Genomic DNA, 24574 nt, shown 5'->3' with positions numbered 1-24574 from the left:
AGGCGCCCCTAATTAATAATCTTAAACATTTGCATTCCTAGGCTGCCCACCTCACTGGAAGAACTTCACAGACAAATGCTACTATTTTTCGGTTGAGAAAGACATTTTCGAGGATGCAAAACTTTTCTGTGAAGACAAGTCTTCACATCTTGTTTTCATAAACACAAGAGAGGAACAGGTATGTTTGCAGCATACTTGGAGAAAACTATAATTTAAGGATAGTTTACATCTGGAAATTGCATGCTTACTGGGGATTCGAAGATATCAAGAATCTATAGTCACATAAACACAGAAGGCTGCATTCTGGAGATTTGGGCTTTATCCAGTGACAAGAAACATTCATGGCACGGGAATTCTGTCCTCTTCATACCTGGAAGATACTGCGTTATTAAGCCGGAGATCTGTGGCTCCCCCCAAACCCCGCCTCTGGTGGCTGTCAAAAGAGCTGTAATGTGGAATAGAAGCCTGCAGGCTGGCATCAAACACCTGTGGAGAGAGAAACAAAGGGGCATGAACACTGTAGGGGCAGGTGCAAGGGACCATATCTGTGGCTTCAGCAGGGTCAGGAAGAGCAGAGAAGACCACGGGGTAGAGCCCATACATAACGATGTTGACTACTCCCTAGCCCCTACTGTGTGCCAGGCACAGTACAAGGCATTTCTCCTTTACACCTCACAACAACCTTAGAACCTAGGGGTATTATTATCCCCTTTTTACAGATAAGAAAACTGAGGCCCCACAAGGTTTAGTGGCTTTATTTATGGGATTAAAAAGTAATGCAGAGCTGAGACTGAAACTGAGGTCCCTCTAGCAACCATGCCAATGGGCTTTGGTGCCACACTGTTCCAGTGGCCTCCTTCCTTTTCCCTAAGTATCTCCAGCAGACACAACCCTGAAAACAGATGTTTCCTGCAATAACTGGCCAGGAATGAGCATCCAGTCAGGTGCCTGGGCTTTAGACTGTGTAGACTTGGGTCTAATCTCAGCCCAGCTACTTACTATCTTGGTTACATAGGTTGCTGTGAAGGCTTAAAGACATGTGGCATGTGACACACTGGACGTGGGACGTGGCCGAAGGAAGAGCTCAATAATGCCACGGTTGTTAGTAGTATTAGAACATGGGAGCGACGGCTGATGGAGAGGGATGGAGCCTGGTGGGATTCATTGAGTTGTCTGGGTGATTTACAAGAGAAAAAGCGTCCCATAAATGTTACTTACAAACTTATAAGAGGAGAAAGTGTCAAAGTCCCAAAGCACTGCAAAACAAAACAGGTGCAGTAAAAAAGAGAGCAGAAGCATGTGTGTGCTCTAACAATCATCCTCTTTTAAATGTCCTTTTTTCCCCCAAATGCTGCAGGGGACAGGGGAATTCCCCCAGGTATGTGTGACCCCAAAATAATAACACATTGTCACTGTTTTGTTTTTCAGCAATGGATAAAAAAGCAGATAGTAGGAAGAGACAGCCACTGGATCGGTCTCACAGACTCGGAGCACGAAAATGAATGGAAGTGGCTGGATGGGACGTCTCCAGAGTACAAGTGAGTGCTCAGAGCCTTCCAGATCCCTGGGAAGACTTGGGCTGCTCTTGTTTTTCACCTTTTGCCTGACCCCCTGCAGTTTCTTCTTTAACCACCGATGCCCTAGATGCCCCTCACACTGAGGCTTCTGGTACAAGTGTTGTGTATTTCCACGTGTGCTTGAGAATCACTGTGCTATAACATAAGGTTCCTTTTTCTTTTCATGGAGTGAATTTTTTTCATTTATATGGGGAAAAAAAATCAGAGACTCATAAAAGCTCACAGTATGGTACTTGGACTGAGGTGTTCTCCCTAAATGGTGCTCTGAAGGATAAGGAAGCCCAGACTACTTCAGGCACGATCAGAACTTGCCCCAGCCCTGTTCCTGACAAGAGCTGGGAGTTCCCTTAAGGATAACACCATCACTGCCCCTGACCCCAGCGGGGCTTCTGACCAGAGTATGATTATGAACTACAAGTTTATGACAGGTGCACCGTGAACAAAGGTGTGTGTTTTAAGTCCAGTGTGACCTGAGTTCTGTAAAGGCAGCGACAAAGAATGGAAGCCCTTTATAAAACCTGCTCAGACTCCCAGGCTCATGGGGACTTCTGTGCCCCTAATTCAATCCCGGGGCTGTCATGTCAGCTCCTTCCCTAATCCTGCCCAAGGGTCATATGGTGGCTGAATTGTACCAATCTGAATTTCACTTCTTCCAACTCCTGTCTTGCCTCTAATGGATGTGAAAATAGGCAACAAGCTGCACCACATGGAGCAGAATTTATGCAAACTCACCTCCGAATAACCAGCCTTTCCTGTGGTTATTCGTGCTGGAGAAGAGAAGGCAGACCTGCAGAGGCTCAAGCAGGCTTGGTTTGGAGACAGCAGTGACCACGGCACCCAGGAAGGAGACAGTGAGGTGTTTCAGGACTAAGATGGTGTCGGAGGTATTGAGGCCGAGCCTGTAGCTGTCAAGGAGGAGAAGCAGGGGCCAGAGGCGGTGGAGAAGCCAGTGACAGTTTTTAAAATGTTTCTGTGTGCCTGTGCACAGGTAGACAGGCAGCTTCGCTTTGTACTTTTAAATCTTCCACGGGACCAGGATTAGAGGATATAGGTAGAAACCTGAGTAAGGCCATTTCTTTACAAAACAGTGACCAAACATTAAGATGGAACATGAGAAGGTTTTAGGTCTGCTCGGAAGGCGAGCCTCACAGTGCCCACAGGGCAAATGGCTTTCTGCCTGCTGGCCTGACAGATATCCTGTCGGCTCCCTCTGCACCTGTCCTTGGGGGAGAGGAAGCTATGCCACACCCTGGCGCTCGGGGAATTGGCTGACAGCCACCCTGAGCACCCAGCGTGGCAGAGATGTACTCAGGAGACGCGAAACAGTTGGGAGGGTTGGCGGTGGAGATGGAAGGCATCTCCCTTTAGAGGATAAAGCATAAATCTTGTCTTCAACAGACAGGAGTGCCAGGATCTTTTGTTTTTTTTTAAGGGTGGGCAAAGTTAGGGGCACCTGGGTGGCTCAGTCAGTTAAGCATCCGACCTCAGCTCAGGTCATGATCTTGGGGTTCGTGAGTTTGAGCCCCACATTGAGCTCTGTGCTGACAGCTTGGAGCCTGGAGCCTGCTTCAGATTCTGTGTCTTCCTCTCTCTCTGTCCCTCCCCTGCTCACACTCTCTCTCTCTCAAAAATAAATAAACATTACAAAGGGTGGGGCAAGCTTTAAAAAAATCAGCCTTCTCCACTTTCCTCACAGCTATAAGTGCATAAAAGGTCTGGGTTAGACTCACTGAGAAATTCAATCTTAAGCCTTCCTCCAAGAAAAAAACTAGATTGGCCCATATGGGATGGATTGAGCTGAAGCATTATTGTCTGTGCCAACTCTCCCAAAGGGGAACTTTTCTCCTCTTCCCTGGGCTCCAGCAGGAATTTGGTGACTGGGAGGAGAGCACCAGTGTCAGTACCTGGGACCTGAGAGGGATTAGATGATCAGACACCTTGCTGGGAACTCCTCCCCAGCCACAGCCACCCTGGAGCCTCCTGAGAGCCTTGGCTTCTGACCCTAACCACAGCACACACTGCACTTCTCGTTTTCCACCCAGAGGAACACATATGTAGTACGTGAAAAGTCCCCAGGATCAAGTTTTAAAAGCAAGAATAAATTAGGCAGACATATTATGAGGCCTCAATAATGGAAGGCTAATTTAATTTGACATAGAATAATAAACACTGCTCAAACTAGAAAAAGAGCCAATGCAGTGAGGTCTGGGTTCCAGGGTTTGACGTGGCATTCGTAGCTGCCAGTTACTCCACCATGTGAAATCTCATGTCTTCACCTGGCAGTGAGTATTACAGAAGGACCTATTTTGGTATTGTGAAAATTAAATGAGATTATGTATATAAAGCGTTTAGTTCAGTACTTGGTTCATGGGAAGTGCTCAAGAAATGTCACCTACTAGTATCAGTATTATCACTATTATTGTCATAATTTCAACTATCTTCATACTAGTCAGTAATTGCAGAATAACACTACCTAGCATTTATGTATTTTACCGTATCCTTACTCAGATGTCACACATAGTTATCTCACTCAGATCCCACACCAGGGTTGTGAAGGCACAACCTGTGCCTTGCCCAGGCTGCAGAAGAATCAATCATGTCTCCTAGATGTCCTCTTACCATTTTCCTCCAACACACACAGCTTCACACCCTCACTCTCACAGCCCTTTTGAAATTGTTTCAGGTGTTTGTGGTACTGTTGAAGTGGAAATAGACAAGAGATAAAAGGTTCTCCCTGCCTGTTGCCTACCCACCCCCGCCCCACCTCCATTTTTATGCTGAGACCTAGTTGACAAAGACTGCTGGAAAAAAAAAAAAAAAAAAAAAAAAAGGACAAAAAGCAAGGGTAATAACATGGAATGGATGCTAGATGCTAAAGGGTTGGGTCATACACACACCTGCACTAAGATTTATTTCTAATAAAATATATGACCTGCCTCAATCTGTGGTGGCTCCGGATGCTGCCCAGGACAGTTTCCCAGATGCTTTGGGTCCACACTCATATATAATTCCAAGGGAAAGAATGGAGGGCTGAAATACGTTGCCAACATTTTATTTGCCACTTAAGGACATGTTTTTTAAAAATTGCCTATCAACAAATCTTGGTATTAAAAAACCAAGTCTATAGTCCTTTCCAAGAAGACACTTGGCCATCTCTCTCTATCTCTCTCTCTCTCTCTCTCTCTCTCTCTCACACACACACACACACACACACACACAAACATACACACAGTTGTCCTTTTCATTTCACCACAGAACTGTGAAAACTTCTTTCCTGGCCAGCATCAAACCCTGACTGGAGATTAGAATCCAGGGCCATAGTCCTATGTCAACATTCAGTGAATTATCCTGGTGAGTCCACTGTGAGCCAGCCTCTGTGCTGGCCTAGAGGATCTTTTCCAGAGTACAGAGGCAACAATGAGTGAGACATGTTGCTGCTCATGTAAAAAAAAGTCTGATTTCCAGGACCATGTCACAATCAAGAAAATAGACACACCAACCCTAAATGTGGACACAGCAAAGAGTGGGGCTTCAAAGGAGATTTCAACATTCTCCTTATAGTAATTGATAGAGCAAATAAGTAGAAAAATCAGTAGGGATATGATGGACACTATTAACTAACTTGACTTAATTGATGTTTATGGACTGTTTCACCCAAGAGCTGTAAATGCACTCTTCTCAAGCACATTCGGTACATTCACCAAGATAAACTATATGCTGGGCCATCACACAAGTCTCAATACATTTAAAAAGAACTGAAATTATACAGAGTATGTTCTCTGACAAAATTAAATTAGAAATCACAGCAAAAAAGATATCTGCAATATTGTCAAATATTTATAAATTAAAGAACACACATCTTAATAACCCATGGATCAAAGAAGAAATCAGAGAGGAAACTTGCAAATGTTTCAAAGAAAATGAAAATATAACATATCAAAATTTATACAGTTAAAACAGTGTTTAGACTCCTCTAAAGTACTCATGTTTTTTTAAAAAGTTTTTTATTTTTTTTAATGTTTATTTTTGAGAGAGAAGGAGCATGTGCGTGAGCTGTGTTAGAGCAGAGAGAGGGAGTCAGGATCCAAAGCGGGGTCTGCTCTGAAAGCAGACAGCCTGATGTGGGGCTCAAACTCACCAACCATGAGATCATGACCTGAGCTGAGCCAGGTCGTAATCAACTGAGCCACCCAGGAGCCCTTGAAAAAAAGTTTTTAAGTTGAAAATCCATGATCTAAGCTTCCACTTTATGTGGGTAGAAGAAAAGCAAGTCAATCCCAAAATAAGTAGAAGGAAGGAAACAATAATGACTGGAAAGCAGTGAATCAGAACACAGACACATGAAAGAAAGGATCAGTGAGCCTAGGAACACATCAAAGCTGATCTTTCTACTCTGGATGTAATACATGCAAGTACGTTGTTTGGCAGAGATCATCACCGTTTACAGAGGCTGCCTGGTACAAGTGCAGGAATCAGACACAAGTGGCATGTAGGTTCTGCCCACTGACTTGGCCCAGAGCACAACCGAAAGGGAGCCTTGTAAGGCCTTTTCCAGCGCGCTCTGCTTGCTGTTGCCCACCTTACTTAGATCACCAAAGATGTGAGTATCTTCCTGAGGGTTTCCCAAAACACACTTGAAGTTCCTCTATTCCTCTTGTCCACTTCTTAGTCCCCTGAGCAGAACCTCATTTGGTGGGAATATGCTGTTATGTGTAACACTCTCATCTCTGCATTGCAAAGATAAAACCTGGGTTGCCTCTGTCCATGTAGACTGTTCCGTTATAATATTACGTATTGTGCTTTTAGACCGTAGAGCCATAGAATGGTGGAGACCAGAAGGGAACCTTCAAAGTCATCTAATTCACTGAAAACTCACTCTGGTTGACGCTTCATGTTTCTGTCAGAGTGGCATTGGCTTAGGCCACCAGAGAGAAACCTATATAGACCCTGGTATCGGGAGAACATTCTACAGCAAAGTAATACTTCTCACTACTAAGATTTTCCTGCTTTGAGGCCAGGCTCTTACCAGCAGAAGTTTCTTGGCCATGAGGCCTCAGTCTTGTGGTTGATGAGAAAGTACTAAGTCGTGAGGTTGGAAGGGGCTATTCCCAAGATTGAGACTTTGTGCTCTGCCACCATTAGGAGAAACCAAAACCCTGGGTGAGGGAGTTCACACCCACTAGCTGATGTGCTTGTGTGTTTCCAGCTGACAAGAGCAGTGAGTCCAAGTGCTTCCAAGGTCCCTGGAGTACTTAGAGAATGCTGTCCAGGTACAAATGTGTGTTGGGATATGTATTATAATATGGGATTCAGGGACTTGGGGCCCATCCTTCAGCCATCTTCTTTCCAGAATCTACCTGTAAAGGAAGTTAAGGCGCGGTGTAACCTGAAATTCTTCTCTAAACTATATACACTCTCTTTATCTGACATGTTCTATTCTGTTTAATGACAAGCATGCAGGCTTGGGCGTTTTGCTACAAATCACTCCATGTGATTTGGCTTTTCCAAAGATATGTTTTGAGACTGGGTGAAAGACAAATTGCCCCCTGGAGCCTGGCTTCAGGTTACCCCATCGCCCATCCACACTAGTATCACCTAAGTCACACACTCATACCCACAGAACTGCATTCTACTTCTAGTCCCAAAGGAAAAACTTGAGTACCATATGCAGAGAATTCCAATGACTTAAAAAATAATGGAGAATGGTGATAAAGGTTATCTCTTTTTTGTAATTTTTTTAAGTTTGTTTATTTTGAGAGAGTGTGAGCGAGCACACAAGCGGGGGAGGGGCAGAGAGGAGAGAGGGCATCCCAATCAGGCACCATCGGCACAGAGCCTGATGTGGGGCTTGAACTCAGGAACCAAACCATGAGATCATGACCTGAGCCAAGATCAAGAGTCAGAGGCTCAACCAACTGTGCCACCCAGGCACCCTGATAAAGGCTGTCTCTTATCTTTAACTTATCTTTTGGTCTAGTCTATAAATCCCTTTTATCTATTTATTATTATTTTTAATTTTTTTTTCAACGTTTTTATTTATTTTTGGGACAGAGAGAGACAGAGCATGAATTGGGGAGGGGCAGAGAGAGAGGGAGACACAGAATCGGAAACAGGCTCCAGGCTCTGAGCCATCAGCCCATCTGACGCGGGGCTCGAACTCACGGACCGCGAGATCGTGACCTGGCTGAAGTTGGACGCTTAACCGACTGCGCCACCCAGGCGCCCCAACCTTTTATCTATTTAACTTGAAGTAAATGCAGGGGAAAAATACTAAGCAGGTCTTCTTTCAGAACTCCTATTTATACAGCTTCCCAATTAACTGAGATAAAGAATATCAAATGTCCCATCATTATACATTCAGGAATTACAGACCTCAAATTCTATAAACAAAATTGGAATAAAACCCCTTCATGTTACTGACAGAAAGTAACCAAATGTACACCAACAGGATCAAACTGCTCAGGCATTGTTGACATTGCTGAAGGGTCCTACAGGGTGGATGGAAATATACAAAAAAAAGCAGACGTGAAAGTAAACTATTTTTCCTTCTAACTTCGTCTGTCTTTGGCCCAATCACCGCGGCAGTCTGAGATTTTTAATTCACTTGTTTGTTGCCTATTACATAAGTTCTCCGAGGGAGGGAATTCTCCCTAACCCTAACCCAACCCTAACCCACATGCTGTGCTGCCATCATGTAGCATCATCCCTGGCACATAGTAGGTACTGTCTGGATATCTGTTGAGTGAATGTGTGAATGAATATTTCTAATACTCCCTCCTAAGTATCATCCCATTTTTATTCTTTTTAGTTGATGGTTTTGTCTAAATTATCTGTTTATTACTAGATTTATTTAAGTGAGGTCACTTTACATTTTTTAAAAATCCATATATATATATATATATATATATATATATATATGGATCCATATATATGTCTGTGTACATATATATATTTTATATATATTTATATTATATATTATATACCTTTACATATATATGAATTATATGGTGTGGGGAGTCAATTCTGCCTTGTTTCCCCACCTTTTAATTGTAAATTTCACCTGTCATTTCCCACTGCCCTCTAGTCTTACTGATCCTATTGTGAAAAGATGTAGAGCAATATGGGCTCTATCCTCAGATTACCCTAGGACACCCTGTGGCTGATGGGGTAGTGAGTCATTTATGGGAAGAGCCTTCTGCTGCACATGTTTTTTTAGACCCTCCACGCAAGGCAAGCTTGTCTTCTCAGGCAGTAACCACAAATTTCTGTGCAAGAACCTGCTTCTTAGAGAAAATTGAGCTCTCAAGTTTTGAGTCCTGGAAGCACAACTAATTTATTGCACAGAAAGACAATCAAGAACAGTGAACTCTGACAAAGTGGTATTTTAAGCTGTGGCATCCAAGTTAACAAGCCCCCAGTGAACTCCTGAAGAAAATATGTTTTTGAGAATTTCCCTCCCCAAAAAGGCAGTGAAATGTCTGAGTCATTTTCAGTAAGATTCAATTACTACTTCTTTCTACAGCAGTCAACTATCTGCAGCTTAGCCAGACAACCCATAACCAAGGGTTTGTAATTGTAAATTCTCGTAAATGTGTATATTGGCGGTCCCTCACTTTCTCTGTGTGATGTTTTGACTTGTCAGAGGCAAGGAATCAAGATGCACAAGGATCCCTCTGGGCTCCCATAAGAGTGAGAGAGACTGTGTATGTGTGTATCATGTCCTCAGCGTGCATATATATTCACACACAGACATATTCACACACGCCCAGAAGTCAGCATTCCAGTACACACTGGAAAGTTACTCATCTAACTATGTTGCCGAAGGATTTACTCCCTCAGCATTGTGATGAAGCAGCTCAATGAGTTGATTTCATTCAAAGATAACAAGCCCACAGGGAGATGCTGCATCACACACCACTCTGCAAAACAGCTGCTTTTTATTCTAAGAGCAGGCACAGCTTTTTAAACAGTGTATTTTTATTCCAGGACAAATGACATGGCTTCAGTTATGTTTTTTATATTTATATGCTGCTCTTGGGTAAAAAAAACTTCTGCATGACTTGCAAATGACACTCCATTTCTGTTTTGTTAAAAGAAATTGGAAAGCTGGACAGCCAGATAACTGGGGTCATGGCCATGGGCCAGGAGAAGACTGTGCTGGGCTGATTTATGCTGGGCAGTGGAATGACTTCCAGTGTGAAGACATCAATAACTTCATTTGCGAAAAAGACAGAGAGACAGGTAAGCAGGAAAGGGGACTGAAGAGCGAGCTGCACAGCTTATATTCTGTCAAAGGGTGAGATGTGAGGAGTAGAAGGGCTCTGAATGCGGACTCTGCAGTCAGGTTCTACAGCCTGTGGTTCTGCCTCTTACCGGTGGGGCAGCTCGTTAACCTTAGGGAAATAATAATAGTATCCTCTTCGTGGGGTTTTCATGAGAGTTTAAACAAGTTAATAAATGTGCCTAACTTCTAGGAAGTAAATATCAGATTAACTGTTCTAGGTCACTATCTCATAATATTGTCAGTTAATAAATATGGTACCAGTGTTATCATCGGTTTTATAGTTTCATGCGTGGACAATTTAGGTGACTAAGCATTCAATTCCATGCGTATTTACTGAGCATCTACTATGAGCCAGATGCTATGCCTGATAATAGAGGGAGATCAGCTTAGAAGCTTTTCGGGGGTATAGACTAAGAGCCTTTTGTGTATACGTTGTTTTTTTTTTTTTTTTAATTACAAAAGATACCTATCTAAAGTTTCATTTAATACATGACCCTTTTCAGAATGGGTGCCTTAGTTTTCTTCATCAGACCTAGATTTAAACATTTATGGTGGGGGAAGGAGGGAATGAGGAGTGAATCCTCATGAGTATGGATTTCTTTTGGGGGTGATGATATGTTCTAAAATTAGATATTTCTAAATTTTACACATCTTTGAATATACTAAAAGCCACTGAATTGTATACTTTAGATGGGTAAAATTTATATGTGAATTACATCTCATAAAGCCTTTATAAAAACGGTGGTGGTAAACAAAAACCTCAAATACATTTGCTCAAACCATTATTGACAGTAACCAGGACACAAGTTATCCATACATCCATTCAACATTTATTGAATACCAGGCACTAGTCTCCAGTGCCACAGGTCTTGAGACTCACAAAGAACTCCCAGCCTGGTCAGTTACAGGGGACAACTACAAATATCTAAACAAGAAATGACCCCTTCCAATTCATGATGGCATGTCCCACAAACACACCAAGTCTACAGCTACATATGGAATAACTGCCTCTGAAAAAAACTTAAAGCCTGGCCGAGCAACTGCTACACATGAGGCAAACAAGAACAAAAACCACATCGAAGCGGGTAGGAGAGGCGGGGACACAATCTTGCCATAAATCCCACCCTCCTGCACAGTGACACCTCAGTCAGAGGGGAGCTCAAAACCCAGAGCTTCTGGGGCGCCTGGGTGGCGCAGTCGGTTAAGCGTCTGACTTCAGCCAGGTCACCATCTCGCGCTCCGTGAGTTCGAGCCCCACGTCAGGCTCTGGGCTGATGGCTCAGAGCCTGGAGCCTGTTTCCGATTCTGTGTCTCCCTCTCTCTCTGCCCATCCCCCGTTCATGCTCTGTCTCTCTCTGTCCCAAAAATAAATAAACGTTGAAAAAAAAAAATTAAAAAAAAAAAAAACCCAGAGCTTCTTCCGGAGGAGAACCCTACATCCGGTACCCCAAGTTTTAAGACTTGCACCAGAGAGACAAGCCCCCCAAACCTCAAGCTTTGAAAACCAAAGGGGCTTGCATCCATGAGACCCACAAGGCTATAGCAAACTGAGAAATGGGGTCTTAAAGGGCCTGCACACTTGGACTCACCCACCCCACGGCCCAACTCACAGGCAGTCAACTGCACCCAGAATTTACATGAAAGAAGCTCATTTGCTTATATTAAAGCATAGGCCTGGGGGCAGGCATCTAACTTAACATTTGTATCTAGGAGCCTGGTGGAATACTGTCTGAGACCTGACAGGCACCATCCTTACTCTCTCCCTCGGCCTTGCTCCACGGCACCAGTATCTCCTAGATAAATGTCTGGTGCCTTGGTTTTTGCCCATGACACTGCCCTTGATCACCCAGCTCTGGAGGCCGGGGAGACTTGGGTTCCTGGGTTCTATGGGACTGTAGCAATCAGACCATTCTTGACAGACTACTGCCCCAGGACACTGCACAGACAGCAGGCTGTAAGACACTCAGTCATTCCGTGAAAGAAGCCTATTTGCTTGTCCAGGAGCCTAAGGAACAGGCCTCTGGTTTGGCACACATCTAGGAGCCTATACATATGTGCTTCAGGAACAGAGGCTGGTGGATTCAGTCTTTGCCCTCTCCCTCAGAGTCCCTCAGATTCATCGGTGTCTCCCAAAGAGGAGCTTAGACCCTTGTCTGGTGCCCTAATTTTTGCAGCTGCCACAAGGGGACAGTTCTACATGACTTGGTATCAGTGGACATGGGTCCCACAGGACTATACCAACAGAGAAAGAGTTGTTAAACGGCGACCACCCCCAGGGCACAGCAACAGGTAACAGTCCCAGAAGCTCAGTCTATCTGTGAAAGATGCCTGTTAGCTTATCATCATGGCTGCAGCTGGAGGCACAGGCTTATAATTAAGCACGTATCTAAGGACTGATTGTAAGCATTTCCAGAGACCTCTCCTCAGAGGGCAGTCACTATCTCCATGCTCTCTGCTGTGCTCCAGAGCACCAGAATCTCCTGGTGGGCTAGGTACCCAGGACAGCTCTTACACATGTGTGGTGGGCTAGGGAACCTATCAGGTTTGGCACACATCTGAGGTGCTCCTAGGGAACAGAGGCTGGGGGATACTTTGTACTCTCCCTGTGCCTCATGAAAGCCCACTGGTATCTCCCAGAAAGGAGCTTGTATACTCATGTAGAGACTTGGTTTTTGCAACTGCCACTGAGGGTACACCTCCAGATCACCTGGCTCTGGTGGCCAGCAGACCTTATACTCATGGTCCCACAGGACTGTATATATTTGCATATTTTAAACACTGTTGCCTGAATGTCTGACTTCCAATGTGTGTCTGCCTACACAAGGTAGAAAGCTTATGAAAGAAATTAAAGAAGACAAAAAGAAATGGAAAAACATTCCATGCTCATGGATTGGAAGAACAACTATTGTTAAAAGTTGATACTACCCAAAACAATCTATGCATTCAAAGCAATCCCTATCAAAATAACACCAGCATTTTTCACAGAGCTAGAAACAACAATCCTAAAATTTGTATGGAACCAGAAAAAATGTTGAAAAAGAAAAAGCTGGAGGGATCACAATTCCATACTTCAAGCTGTATTACAAAGCTGTAATCACCAAGACAGTATGGTACTGGCACAAAAACAGACACATATATCAATAGAACAGAGTAGAACCCAGAAATGAACCCACAAACATATGGCCAACAATTCTTTGACAAAGCAGGAAAGACTATCCAATGGAATCAAGACAGTCTTTTCAGCAAATGGTGTTGGGAAAACTGGACAGTGACATGTAGAAGAATGAACCTGGACCACTTTCTTACACCATACACAAAAATAAACTCAAAATTGGTGAAAGACCTAAATGTAAGACAGGAAGCCAACAAAATCCTAGAGGAGAAAACAGGCAACAACCTCTGACCTTGGGTGCAGCAACTTCTTACGAGACATGTTTCTGGAGGCAAGGGAAACAAAAGCAAAAATGAACTATTGGGACCTCATCAAGATAAAAAGCTTCTGCACAGCAAAGGAAACAATCAGCAAAACGAAGAGGCAACCGATGGAATGGAGAAGATATTTGCAAATGACGTATCAGATAAAGGGTTAGTATCTAAAATCTATAAAGAACTTATCAAACTCAACACCCAAAAACAAATAATCCAGTGAAGAAATGGGCAAAAGACATGAATAGACACTTCTCCAAAGAAGACATCCAGATGGCTAACAGATACATGAAAAGATGCTCCACATCACTCATTCTTAGGGAAATAGGAATCAAAACCACAATGAGACACAACACCTCACACCTGTCAGAATAGCTGAAATTAACAACTCAGGAAACAACAGATGTTGGCAAGGATGCAGAGAAAAGGAAATTTTCTTTTTCTTTTGCACTGCTGGTGGGAATACAAACTGGTGCAGTCACTCTGGAAAACAGTATGGATGTTCCTCAAAAAATTAAAAACATAACTACCCTATGACCCAACCATTGCACTACTAGATATTTATCCAAAGGATACAAAAACGCTGATTCGAAGGGGCACATGCACCCCAAGGTTTCTAGTAGCACTATCACCAAAGCCAAAGTATGGAAAGAACCCAAATGTCCATCAACTGATGAATGGATAAAGATGTGCTACATATATATACATACACACACACACACACACACACACACACACACACACACACAATGTAACATTACTCGGTGATCAAAAAAAGTGAAATCTTACCATTTGCAACAATGTAGATGGAACTAGAGTGTACTATGCTAAGCGAAATAAGCCAGAGAAAGCAAATATCATATGATTTCACTCATATATGGAATTTAAGAAAGCAGATGAATATAGGGGAAGGGAGGCAAAAACAAGATAAAAACAGAGAGGGAGACAAACTGTGAGAGACTCTTTAATACAGAGAACAAACAGGGTTGCTGGAGAGGAGTTCGGTGGGGGGATGAGCTAAATGGGTGATGGACATTAAGGAGGGCACTTGTTGGGATGAGCACTATGTGCTCATGATGAATCACTAAATTCTGTTCCTGAAATCATGATTACACTATATGTGAACTAACTTGGATTTAAATTTTAAAAAATTTTTTTAAATTAAAAAAAAAAAAAGACTGGGAGAGGTGGTTGTTTCCTCTAATACATAGAAACCAACAGAGAGAGTCAAGCAAAATGAAGAAACAGAGGAAAATATTCCTAACAAAAGAACAAGATAAAACTTCAGGGGAAAGAAAACCTTCATAAAATGAAAATAAGTAATACACCTGATAAAGTGCTCATAGTAATGGTCATAAAGATGCTAACTGGAACACCAGGGAAGATGGCAGAGTAAGAGGATCCTGAGTTCACCTTGTTGCAAGGACACACCAAGATAGCAGCTACCACCATGTGACTTAACTCTGAAAACAACCTGAAAAGTGGCAAAACAGACTTTTCATAACTAATCATAGGAGGCCACATCATAAAAGGTAGGAAGGACAGAGATGTAGTTGGAAACCAAACCCCAACTATGACTAACTGAAAATGGGAGGGACATCACATCAGTGGGGCTAAAACCCCAGGAAGCTGGAGGGCAATAGGAAACTGAATCCCCACCTTTAAAGAGCCAGAAAAGGAAACCATCAGTAAAACTAAAAGCCTAGTAAATGAGAGAAAATATTTGCAAATAATATATCTAAGGGGTTAATATACAAAAACTATAAAGAACTTATACAACTCAGCACCAAAAAAAAAATTTTTTGACTAAGAAATGGATAGAGGACCTGAATAGACATTTTGCCAAAGAAGACATGCACATGGCCAGCAGACACATGAAAAGATGTTCAACATCACTGATCATCAGGGAAATGCAAATCAAAACCATCAGGAGATGTCACGTCACCCCAGTCAGAATAGCCAGGCTAGTATCAAAAAGACAAGAAATAGGGGCACCTGGGTGGCTCAGTTGGTTAAGCATCCACTGTCAGCACAGAGCCCACTTCAGATCCTCAAACCCCCTCTCTCTCTCTGCCCCTCCCTGCTCTCATTCTCTCTCAAAAATAAACATTAAAAAGATAAGAAATAACAAGTGTTGGTAAGAATGTGGAGAGAAGGGAACACTTGTGCACAGTGTTGGGAATGTAAATTGGTGCAACCACTGTGGAAAGCAGTGTGGAGATTCCTCAAGAAATGATAAATAGAATTACCATATGATCCAGCAATTCCACTACTATTTACCCAAAGAAAAAGAAAGCACTGACTTGAAAAAATATATGCACTCTCTGTTTACTGCAGCATTGTTTATAATAGATAAAATATGGAAGCAACTCCGTGTCCATTGATAGATAAACAGATAAAGATGTGTGTGTGCATGCATATATATATATATATAGAGAGAGAGAGAGAGAGAGAGAGAGGCACACACACATGCACACAGAGGAATACTACTCAGCCATAAAAAATGAATGAAATCTTGCTGTTTGCAACAACATGGATGGACTTAGAGGGCATTACGTTAAGTGAAATAATTCAGAGAAGGACCAATACCATATGATTTCATTTATATGGAATCTAAAAGACAAAGCAAATGAACAAAGAAAAACACTCTTAATTACAGAAAACAAATTGGTGGTTTGGAGGGATGGGCAAAATAGATAAAGAAGATTAAGAGGTACAAACTTACAATTATAATGTAAATAAGTCACCAAAATGAAAAGTACAGCATAGGGAATATAGCCAGTAACAGTGTCAGAACATCATATGGTGACAGATGATTATACTTATCATAGACAACATTAAATAATGTATAGAATTGCCAAATCAATATATTGTATACCTGAAACTAATATAACCTTGTATGTCAATTATACCTCAGTGATAATTATTTAAAAAGATGCTCACTGAACTTGGGAGAATGGATGAACATGATGAGAACTTCCAGAGAGATAGAAAATACCAAACAGAAGTCACAGAGCTGATGAATATAACAACAGAACTGAAAAAATATCTTAGAGGGGTTGAACAGCAGAATAGATGAAGCAGAAGAAAGGATCAGTGAATTCACAGGACAGTGGAACTCACCAAAGTAGAGTAACAAAAAAAGAGAATGGAAAAAAGTGAAGATACCTTAAGGGATTTATAGGACATCAAGTATACTAACATCACATTATAAGGGTTGTAGAAGGAGAAAAGGGGTGGGCAGAAAACTTCTCTAACCTACGGAAGGAGATAGACATTCAGATTCAGGATGCCTTGAGAGTTCCAAAGAAGATGAACCCAAAGAGACCAACACCAAGACACATTACAATTGAAATGTCAAAAGTTAAAGACAAGGAGACAATTTTAAAAGAAACAAGAGAAAAACTTGTTATGTACAAGGGAACCCCCATAGGACTATCAGATTTTTCAGCAGAAACTTTGCAAGACAGAAGGGAGTGGCATTATATATTCAAAGAATATTTTTTTAAATGCTCAAAGAACAGAACTTCCAACCAAGAATACGCTACCTGGCAAAGTTATTCAGAATTGAAGGAGAGAAAGAGTTTCTCAGATAATCAAAAGCTAACAGAGTTCATCACCACTAAACCAGCCTTACAAGAAATGTCAAAGGGACTTCTTGAAGCTGAAAAAGGGGTGCTAATTAGGAACAAGAAAGCACACAAAAGTATAAACTTTAATGGTAAAGGTAAATAGTAAAGGTGGTGGATTAGTCATTTCAAAGACAAAAGTAATAAAAATAACTATACAATAATTAAGGATACACAAGATAAAAATATATGAAATGTGACCTCAAAAAAATAAAATGTGGGAAGTGGGAATAAAACTGTAGAGCTTTAGAAAGCAAACTTGTTATCAAGTTAAAATAGACTGCTATAAGTAGTTGTATGTAAGCCTCATGGTAACCACAAAGCAAAAACCTATAGTTGATAGATAAAGAATCTAAGCACACCAGTAGGGGAGGTCATAAAATCACAAAGGAAGAGAAGAAAGGACTAGAAAGGAACTATAAAACAACTAAAAAGCAACTTTTTATTTTTTATTTTATTTTTTTTCAATATATGAAGTTTATTGTTAAATTGGTTTCCATACAACACCCAGTGCTCATCCCAAAAGGTGCCCTCCTCAATGCCCATCACCCCCCCCCACCCCCCATCAACCCTCAGTTCTCAGTTTTTAAGAGTCTCTTATGCTTTGGCTCTCTTCCACTCTAACCTCTTTTTTTTTTTTTCCTTCCCCTCCCCCGTGGGTTTCTGTTAAGTTTCTCAGGATCCACATAAGAGTGAAACCATATGGTATCTGTCTTTCTCTGTATGGCTTATTTCACTTAGCATAACACTCTCCAGTTCCGTCCACGTTGCTACAAAGGGCCATATTTCATTCTTTTTCATTGCCACGTAGTACTCCATTGTGTATATAAACCACAATTTCTTTACCCATTCATCAGTTGATGGACATTTCAGCTCTTTCCATAATTTGGCTATTGTTGAGAGTGCTGCTATAAACATTGGGGTACAAGTTCCCCTATGCATCAGTACTCCTGTATTCCTTGGGTAAATTCCTAGCAGTGCTATTGCTGGGTCATAGGGTAGGTCTGTTTTTACTTTTTTGAGGAACCTCCACACTGTTTTCCAGAGTGGCTGCACCAGTTTGCATTCCCACCAACAGTGCAAGAGGGTTCCCGTTTCTCCACATCCTCTCCAGCATCTATAGTCTCCTGATTTGTTCATTTTGGCCACTCTGACTGGCGTGAGGTGATATCTGAGTGTGGTTTTGATTTGTATTTCCCTGATGAGGAGGGTCGTTAGGCATCTTTTCATGTGTCTGTTGGCCATCTGAGTGTCTTCTTTAGAGAAGTGTCTATTCATGTTTTCTGCCCATTTCTTCACTGGGTTATTTGTTTTTCGGGTGTGGAGTTTGGTGAGCTCTTTATAGATTTTGGATACTAGCCCTTTGTCCAATATGTCATTTGCACATATCTTTTCCCATTCCGTTGGTTGCCTTTAGTTTTGTTTGTTGTTTCCTTTGCTGTGCAGAAGCTTTTTATCTTCATAAGGTCCCAGTTGTTCATTTTTGCTTTTAATTCCCTTTGAAAAGCCACTTTTTAAATGGCAGTAAGTACACACCTATCAACAATTGCTTTAAATGGATTAAATTCTCCAATCAAAAGACACAAAGTGGCTGAATGGATAAGAAAACAAGACCCATGTATATGCTGCCAAAAAGAGACTCACTTCAGACATAAAGATACACACAGACTGAAAGTGAAGGGATGGAAAACGATACACCATGAAAACAAGCCAAAAGATGGGGTTGCTGTATTTATATCAGACCAAACAGACTTTAAACAGAGACTGTACAAGAGACAAAGAAGGGCATTAGATAATAACAAAGGGGTCAATCCAACAAATGGATATAACACTTGTAAATATTTATGGACCCAATATAGAAGCCCCTAAATATATGAAACACATATTAACAGACCTAAAGGGAGAAATAGGCAGCAATACAATAATAGCAGGGGACTTTAATACCCCACTTACATAAATAGATGGATCAGCCAGACAATAAAATCAATGAGGAATCATCAGCCTTAAGATCAGAAGGACTTAACCAACATATACAGAACACTCCATCCTAAAGCAACAGAACACATATTTTTCTCAACTGAACATGCAGCATTCTTCAGAATAGATCACATATTAGGCCACAAAACAGTAAATTTCAATAAATTTAAGGAGATTGCAATCCTACCAGACATCTTTTCTGACCATAAAGGTATGAAACTAGAAATCAGTTGTAAGAAGAAAACTGGGATATTCACCAATATGTGAAGATTAAACAACATGCTACTAAACTACCAATTACTCAAAGAAGAAATCAAAAGAAAGATCAAAAAATTCTTTGAGACAAATGAAAATGGAAATAGAACATACCAAAAGTTATAGGATGCAACAAAAGGAGTTCTAAGGGAAAAGTTCATAGCAATAAATGCCCACCTCCATAAACAAGAAAAAGAAAAAAATGGATAAATTCTTAGAAACATAAACCTACCAAGACTGAATAACAAAGAAAACAGAATATGTGAACTGACAGATTAGTAGTCAGATTGAGTTAATAGTAAGGAGTATGGTATTGGCATAAGAACAGACACATAGATCAATGTAACAGAATAGACAGCCCACAGATAAACCTACACATATATCATTAATTAACTGACAAAAAAGCCAACAATATACAACAGCAAAAGGACAGTCTCTTTAATAGTGTTAAGCAGACTGGTCAGCCATGTGCAAAAGAATGCAATGTACACAATACACAAAAGTTAACTCAAAATGGATTAAGAATTTAAGACCTGAAACCATAAAACCCCTAGAAGAAAACATAGTAATCTCCTTGGCATCAGTCTTGGTAATGACTTTTTTGAATCTAACACCAAAAGCAAAGGCAACAGAGGCAAAAATAAACAAATGGGACTACAGCAAACTAAATAGCTTCTGCACAGCAAAGAAAACCATCAAAAAAAGGAAAGGCAGCCCAAGCGTCCATTGATAGATGAATGGATAAAAAAGATGTGGTGTATATTTACGATTCTGCCATAAAAAAAAGAATGAAGCCTTGCCATTTGCAGTAACATGCATGGAGCAAGAAAATGTAATGCTTAGTGAAGTAAGTGAAGACAAATACTATATGATTATACTCATGTGGAATTTAAGAAACAAAACAAATGAAAAAGGGAAAAGAGAGAGAGACAAACCAAGGAACAGACTCTTTAATTATAGAGAACTGATGGTTACCACAAGGGAGATGGGTTGGGGGATGGGTAAATAGAAGATGGGGATTACAGAGTATATTTATCATGGTGAGCCCTGGGCAATGTATAGCATTATTGAATCACTATATTGTACACCTGAAACTAATATAACATTGTATGTTAACTATACGGGGATAAAAATAATTTTTTTAAAAAGATTTGAATAAAAACCATGAGGATAAAAAAAAGGCCACCTGTGGAATGGTAGAAGATATTTTCAAATCATATATCTGACAAGTTGTCAATACCCAATATACATAAGGGAATTCAAACAACTCATTAGCAAAAAGCCAAATAACCCAATTTAAAAGTGGTCAAAGGACCTGAATAAGATATTTTTCCAAAGAAGATATACAAATGGCCAACAGGTACATGAAAAGGTGCTCAACATCACAATCATCAGGGAAATGCAAATCAAAACCACAATGAGCTATCACTTCACACCTGTTAGAATGGCTGTGCTCAGAAAGAAATAAACAAGTGCTGGCAAGGATGTGGAAAACAGGAAATCCATGTACACTGTTGGTAGGAATATACCAGCCACTATGGGAAACAGCATAGAGGTTCCTAAAAAATTAAAAATACAATTACCATATTATCCAATAATTCCACTTCTGGCCACTTATCTGAAAAAAATGAAAACACTACCTCAGAAATACATATGCACCTCTATGTTTATTGCAGCATTATTTACAACAGCAGCCCAAGTGTCCATTGATTAATGAATGGATAAATGTGCAGTATATATATAAATACAAAGGAATATTATTCAGCCATTAAAAACACTGAAATATTGCCATTTGCAATGATATGGCTGGAGCTAGAGGATATAATGCTCAGAGAAATAAGTCAGAGAAGAATACCATATGATTGAACTCATATGTGAAATTTAAGAAACAAATGAACAAAGGGAAAGAGAGAGAGAGAGAAAGCAAGAAACAGATTCTGAACTATAGAGAACTGATGGTTACCAGAGGGAAAGTTGGTGGTGGGAGGGTGAAATAGGTGATGGGGATTAAAGAGTGGACTTCTCATGATGGGCTCTGGGTGATGTACAGAATTGTTGAATCACTATACTATACACCTGCAACTAATGTAATACTATATGTTAACTGGAATTAAAATAAAAACTTAGGGGCACCTGAGTAGCTCGGTTGGTTAAGCATTGGACTCCTGATTTCGGCACAGGTCATGATCTCACGATACAGGAGTTTGAGCCCCATATTGGGCTCTGCACTGACAGTGCAAAGACTGCTTGGGATTCTCTCTTTCCCTCTTTCTCCCCCCCCCCCCCTCCGGCTTGTGCTCACTCTCTCTCTCTCTCAAAATAAATAAATAAACAAACATAAAAAAAATAAAAAAGCCATCATAAAAATTTTTTTTCCCACCAAAAACCATAATATACCTAGGAATAAACCTAACCAAAGTGGTGAAAATCTATACATTGAAAACTATAGAAAGCTCATGAAAGAAATTGAAGAAGACAAAAAAATGCAAAAATTGTCCATGCTCATGGACTGGAAGAACAAATATTGTTAAATGTCGATACTACCCAAAGCAATGTACATATTCAATGCAATCCCTATCAAAATAACATCAGCATTCCTCACAGAGCTTAAAAAAAAAAACAAAACCTAAAATTTGTATGGAACCAGAAAAGACCCCAAATAGCCAAAGCAATCCTGCAAAAGAAAACAAAGGCTGGAGGCATCACAATTCCAGACTTTAAGATGTTTTACAAAGCTGTAATCACCAAGACAGTATGGTACTGGCACAAAAACAGACACACAGATCAATGGAACAGAATAGAGAACCCAGAAATGGACCCACAAACATATGGCCAACTAATCTTTGACAAAGCAGGAAAGACTATCTATCCAATGGAATAAAGACAGTCTCTTCAGCAAATGGTGTTGGGAAAACTGGGCAGTGACATGCAGAAGAATGAACCTGGACCACTTTCTTACACGATAACACAAAAATAAGCTCAAAATGGATGAAAGACCTAAATGTAAGACAAGAAGCCATCAAAATCCTCGAGGAGAAAGCAGGCAAAACCTCTTTGATCTTGGCCACAGCAACTTCTTACTCACCATGTCTCCGGAGGCAAGGGAAACAAAAGCAAAAATGAACTATTGGGACCTCATCAAGATAAAAAGCTTCTGCACAGCAAAGCTGTTTAATTAGCAAAAAGATAAAACCACTAACAGAATGGGAGAAGATATTTGCAAACGACATATCAGATAAAGGGTTAGGATCCAAAATCTATAAAGAACTTATCAAACTCAACACCCAAAAAAACAATCCAGTGAAGAAATGAGCAAAAGACATGAATATGTCTTCTCCAAAGAAGACATCCAGATGGCCAACCGACGCATGAAAAAATGCTCCACATCACTCATCATCAGGGAAATACAAACTGAGATACCACCCCACACCTGTCAGAATGGCTAACATTAACAACTCAGGCAACAACAGATGTTGGTGAGGATGTGGAGAAAGAGGATCTCTTTTGCACTGCTGGTGGGGTGTAGCCACTCTGAAAAATGGTATGGAGGTTCCTCAGCAAATGAAAAATAGAACTACCCTGGGCCACCTGAGTGGCTCAGTCGGTAAGTGTCCGACTTCAGCTCTGGTCATGACCTCACGGTTCGTGAGTTTGAGCCCTGCATCAAGCTCTGGGCTGACAGCTCAGAGCCTGGAGCCTGCTTTAGATTCTGTGTTTCCCTCTCTCTCTGCTCCTCCCCCACTCACACTCTCTCTCTCTCTCTCAAAAATAAACATTAAAAAAATTTTTTAGATTAAAAAAAAATAGAACTACCCTATGACACAGCTATTGCACTACTAGGTATTTATCCAAAGGATACAGGTATGCTGTTTCAAAGGGACACATGCACCCCAATGTTTATAGCGGCACTATCAACAATAGCCAAAGTATGGAAAGAACCCAAATGTCCATCAACAGATGAATGGATAAAGAAGATGTGGTATGTATGTATGTATGTATGTATGTATGTATATATATATATATGTATATATATATATGTGTGTGTGTATATATATATATATTACAAAATGGAGTATTAGCAGTCAAAAAGAATGAAATCTTGCCATTTGCAACAACATGAATGGAACTAGAGTATATTATGCGAAGTGAAATTAGAGAAAGATACTTATGACTTCACTCATACATGGAATTTAAGATACAAAACAGATGAACATAAGGGAAGAGAAGCAAAAATAATATAAAAACAGGGAGGGGCACAAAACGCAAGAGACTCTTAAATACAGAGAACAAACTGAGGGTTGCTGGAGGGGTTGTGGGTGGGGGGATGTGCTAAATGGGCAAGGGGCCTTAAGGAGAACACTCGTTGGGATGAATCACTGGATTCCACTCCTGAAATCATTATGGCACTATATGCTAACTAATTTGGATATAAATGAAAAGGTAATTTTTTTTTTCCTGTGTGTGATGACAAATGTTAACTAGACTTATTATGGTGATCATTTCACAATGTATACAAATATCAAATCATATTACACACCCGAAACTAATATTGTATGTCAGTTATATTCAATTAAAAAAAAAAATTACAGTAGAGGGTGAGAAGTGACCCAGGTTTGTCATTTGTTTGCCTTGTTTGGCCACTTGAGATTTAAGTTGAGCCCAGAATGGACTCCTTAAAGGAGACATTTACCTTTTAGTTAATCTGGATATGAACTTATAGGCATTTCTTGAAAAAAATAATTGATGTATTTTGGAATCTTTCCTATAAAAATATGTGCTCCTTTTTTTGAATTGTACATAGTTATTCTTTAAGAAAAACTAACGCCCATTATTTTTCCTCTTTTGTAGTACCACCATCTGCATTATAATGGACTGTGATGTAATAACAAGAGCAGATTTTCAGATGGTTCTCAAGGGCAAAGGATACTTCTTTCTGATTGCATCATCTTCTCACCAGATTGAAAAAAAAGCACTGAAAACAAATTACTGAAAAAATTGACAGCTAGTTATCTTTACCATCTTCCTTTACTCAAGGATTTCAGAACTAAAATGTTCCCCCCAGTATGATGTATTGATTTTCAGTATGCAAATGGACTGAATCACATAGATTTTTTTCAGCCAGTAACTGCACAGTTATGCAAATCACATCTTCCAAAGTATGGACTGCTCCAATCAGAAAAAAGACTATCATTGGTTGTTGAGCTTTAGGGAGAACTATACTGTGTAAATGTACCGTACATTTCTAAAATCCCAAATGTAAGAAAAATATGCAGACACACAGATATATAGGCCAACTCTTAGTAATGATATGAAATATACTTAAAGAGCTTTTAAAACTTTGTATTTTTGTACAAAATATTTGCCTTTTTATAATTTTTTCCTTTTCTTCTTTTTTTTTTTTGTCATCTTACCAATATAATACATGG

At 40.4% G+C, this 24574-nt stretch overlaps 1 protein-coding gene across 1 annotated transcript in view; it reads left to right on the top strand.

Moving 5' to 3' along the window:
* Window positions 1-24574, top strand: part of COLEC12 (collectin subfamily member 12) — a 116834-nt gene that overhangs the window by 33377 nt on the left and 58883 nt on the right. Inside the window, exons 7-10 of the mRNA XM_047086885.1 lie at window positions 42-178; window positions 1429-1538; window positions 9673-9818; window positions 12036-12150. Coding sequence (XP_046942841.1) covers window positions 42-178; window positions 1429-1538; window positions 9673-9818; window positions 12036-12150 — 508 coding nt within the window. The remainder of the gene's footprint in view (window positions 1-41; window positions 179-1428; window positions 1539-9672; window positions 9819-12035; window positions 12151-24574) is intronic.

This window comes from Lynx rufus, unplaced genomic scaffold (genome assembly GCF_022079265.1).
Source record: "Lynx rufus isolate CCGP_SWC_20201006 ecotype Redwood Valley unplaced genomic scaffold, mLynRuf1.p SCAF_22, whole genome shotgun sequence".
Lineage (NCBI taxonomy): Eukaryota > Metazoa > Chordata > Mammalia > Carnivora > Felidae > Lynx > Lynx rufus.
The sequence above is the reverse complement of the archived record's forward strand: the minus strand, read 5'-3'. Positions and strand labels throughout refer to the sequence as shown.